At 42.4% G+C, this 1,957-nt stretch overlaps 1 protein-coding gene across 1 annotated transcript; it reads left to right on the plus strand.

Annotated features, from left to right (window-relative positions):
- The first annotated feature begins 1,239 nt into the window (after positions 1–1,239).
- Positions 1,240–1,653, plus strand: LOC138944124 (uncharacterized). The gene has a single exon (XM_070315007.1). It carries the CDS (start codon positions 1,240–1,242, stop codon positions 1,651–1,653), a length of 414 nt encoding a protein of 137 aa, XP_070171108.1.
- The last annotated feature ends 304 nt before the right edge of the window (positions 1,654–1,957 follow it).

Below are 1,957 nucleotides of genomic sequence, written 5' to 3' on the forward strand. Positions count from 1 at the left end.
TTATTTCTTTATCGTATTTATATAATTCAGCTGGTATGTTATCTCTGTCTGGAATTTTCTAGAGATTTTATTGATTTTGCGATTTTTTCTATCGCAGAGGGTTGTTTTCCGCATTAATAATTGGTTGTATAAGCGTGTTTATCCTACATACGTAATCAAGCAATCCGAAAAGAAAGAGCACGATAGACATATAATAGTCAGTCTCCCGGTTTTGGATCGCCAAATTTGGATATTTCACGGTGGAAAATACTTAATGCTCTGACAAATATGCTACTGCGCAACATTGCGATTTCACTAGTTGATGGTGGGATTCAATTCTATATAAAATATTAGCTTAAGATTGTTATAGCCCAAAACAGCTATAACTAAATTAGTATAATTATTAATTATTAAATATTATTTAACATATGTCTTCCGACTATAACTCGAAGCCGGGGAAGACATATAGAGTTATGAGCGTAATCGCTGACAAAGCGAGCTACGCGCGGAGATCACGCAATCGCGAGACACGAAGAACGACGTGCCGGAAATGCAAGCAAAGAATTTACGTAGCTTGCATCTGGGTTTTTTCCAGCCGAAAACGAGTGACACGACCATCTATGGTCCTGTCACTGAACGATCCCCTTCAAAAACTAATCGAAAAGAAGATAAGTTCTAACAAGGCACCTGCATATCGGGTAATTTACCACTGATATTCGCCATATTTCGGGAAAAGACAACACTGTCGCTGACGCCTTATCAAAGGTAGTAGAAATCCAAACCGTGGTGAATCTAGAAAACCTAGCTCAAAAGCGCAAGAAGAATCTTGAATTATTAAACGGGAACTGTTCGCTCAAGCTCCAGAAAGTACAAATTCCCGGAACAGATACTATCCTTTATTGTGACATCTCGACGCCGATCGCACGCCGATTTGTCACGAGACAATATAGAATGCAGATATTTCAGTCTCTTCATAGCCTCTCGCATCCAGGAACCAAAGCATCAGCAAAATTGGTTGCAGAACGCTATGTCTGGCCAAGGATTAAGGCGAATTGCCACCAATGGGCAAGAGTCTGCAGCAACTGCCAGAAGGCAAAGATTTCGAGGCATAACTATGCACTTCTTGGAAGTTTCATGGGCCCGACAAAACGATTTGAGCACATAAACATGGACTTGGTAGGACCACTACTTCTTTCGAAAGGCTACAGATACTGCCTTACAATAATCGATCGTTTTTCAAGGTGACCTGAGGCTATTCCAATGGCAGACATTACGGCAGAGACAACAGCACAGAATTTGTTCATACACTGGATCTCAAGGTTCGGCACACCACTTCGGATAACAACCGATCAGGGGAGACAATTTGAAGGCGACCTGTTCCGACAATTGACTAAGTTGACGAGAACGAGGCATATCCGTACGACAGCTTATCATCCTTCAGCTAATGGCATGGTTGAACGCTTGCATCGTCAAATGAAGACTGCTATTAAATGCCACGCAACAGAGGCATGGACCGAGGTCTTGCCCGTGATTATGTTAGGAATCAGAACGGCTTTTAAAGAGAATTTTCAGGCAACACCGGCCGAACTAGTGTATGGAGAAACACTAAGACTCCCTGGTGAGTTTCTGCAAGAGTCTAGGGAGGAAAACAGCAATTCTAATGACTGCTTCTAATCCTGCAGAAGTTAAGAAAAGCGATGCAGGACTTACGACCACAGCCATGCAAAAGCCATGGAACGCCGGCTACCTTTGAGTTTAAGGACTTTAAGTGTTCCACACACATGTTCCTCAGACACGATGCATCAACGAAGGCCTTGCACCCAACGATGGTCCATACCAAGTCCTCGATCGTTCGGACAAAGTCTATAAGTTAATCCGTATTAACGGAAAGACCGTCCACATAACTATTGTTCCAATCAAACCGGCTTACATGCTAACAGATAAAGAATTAATGTCGAAGCAAGTACCGGAAGCTCAC

Source organism: Polyergus mexicanus, unplaced genomic scaffold (genome assembly GCF_030449975.1).
Source record: "Polyergus mexicanus isolate NDT 795.1 unplaced genomic scaffold, iyPolMexi1.0 SCAF_93, whole genome shotgun sequence".
Classification (NCBI taxonomy): Eukaryota; Metazoa; Arthropoda; class Insecta; order Hymenoptera; family Formicidae; genus Polyergus; species Polyergus mexicanus.

Coding starts and splice junctions, on each gene's coding strand:
- LOC138944124 (XM_070315007.1), top strand. CDS start 1,240: ATGGCAGACATTACGGCAGAGACAACAGCACAGAATTTGTTCATACAC.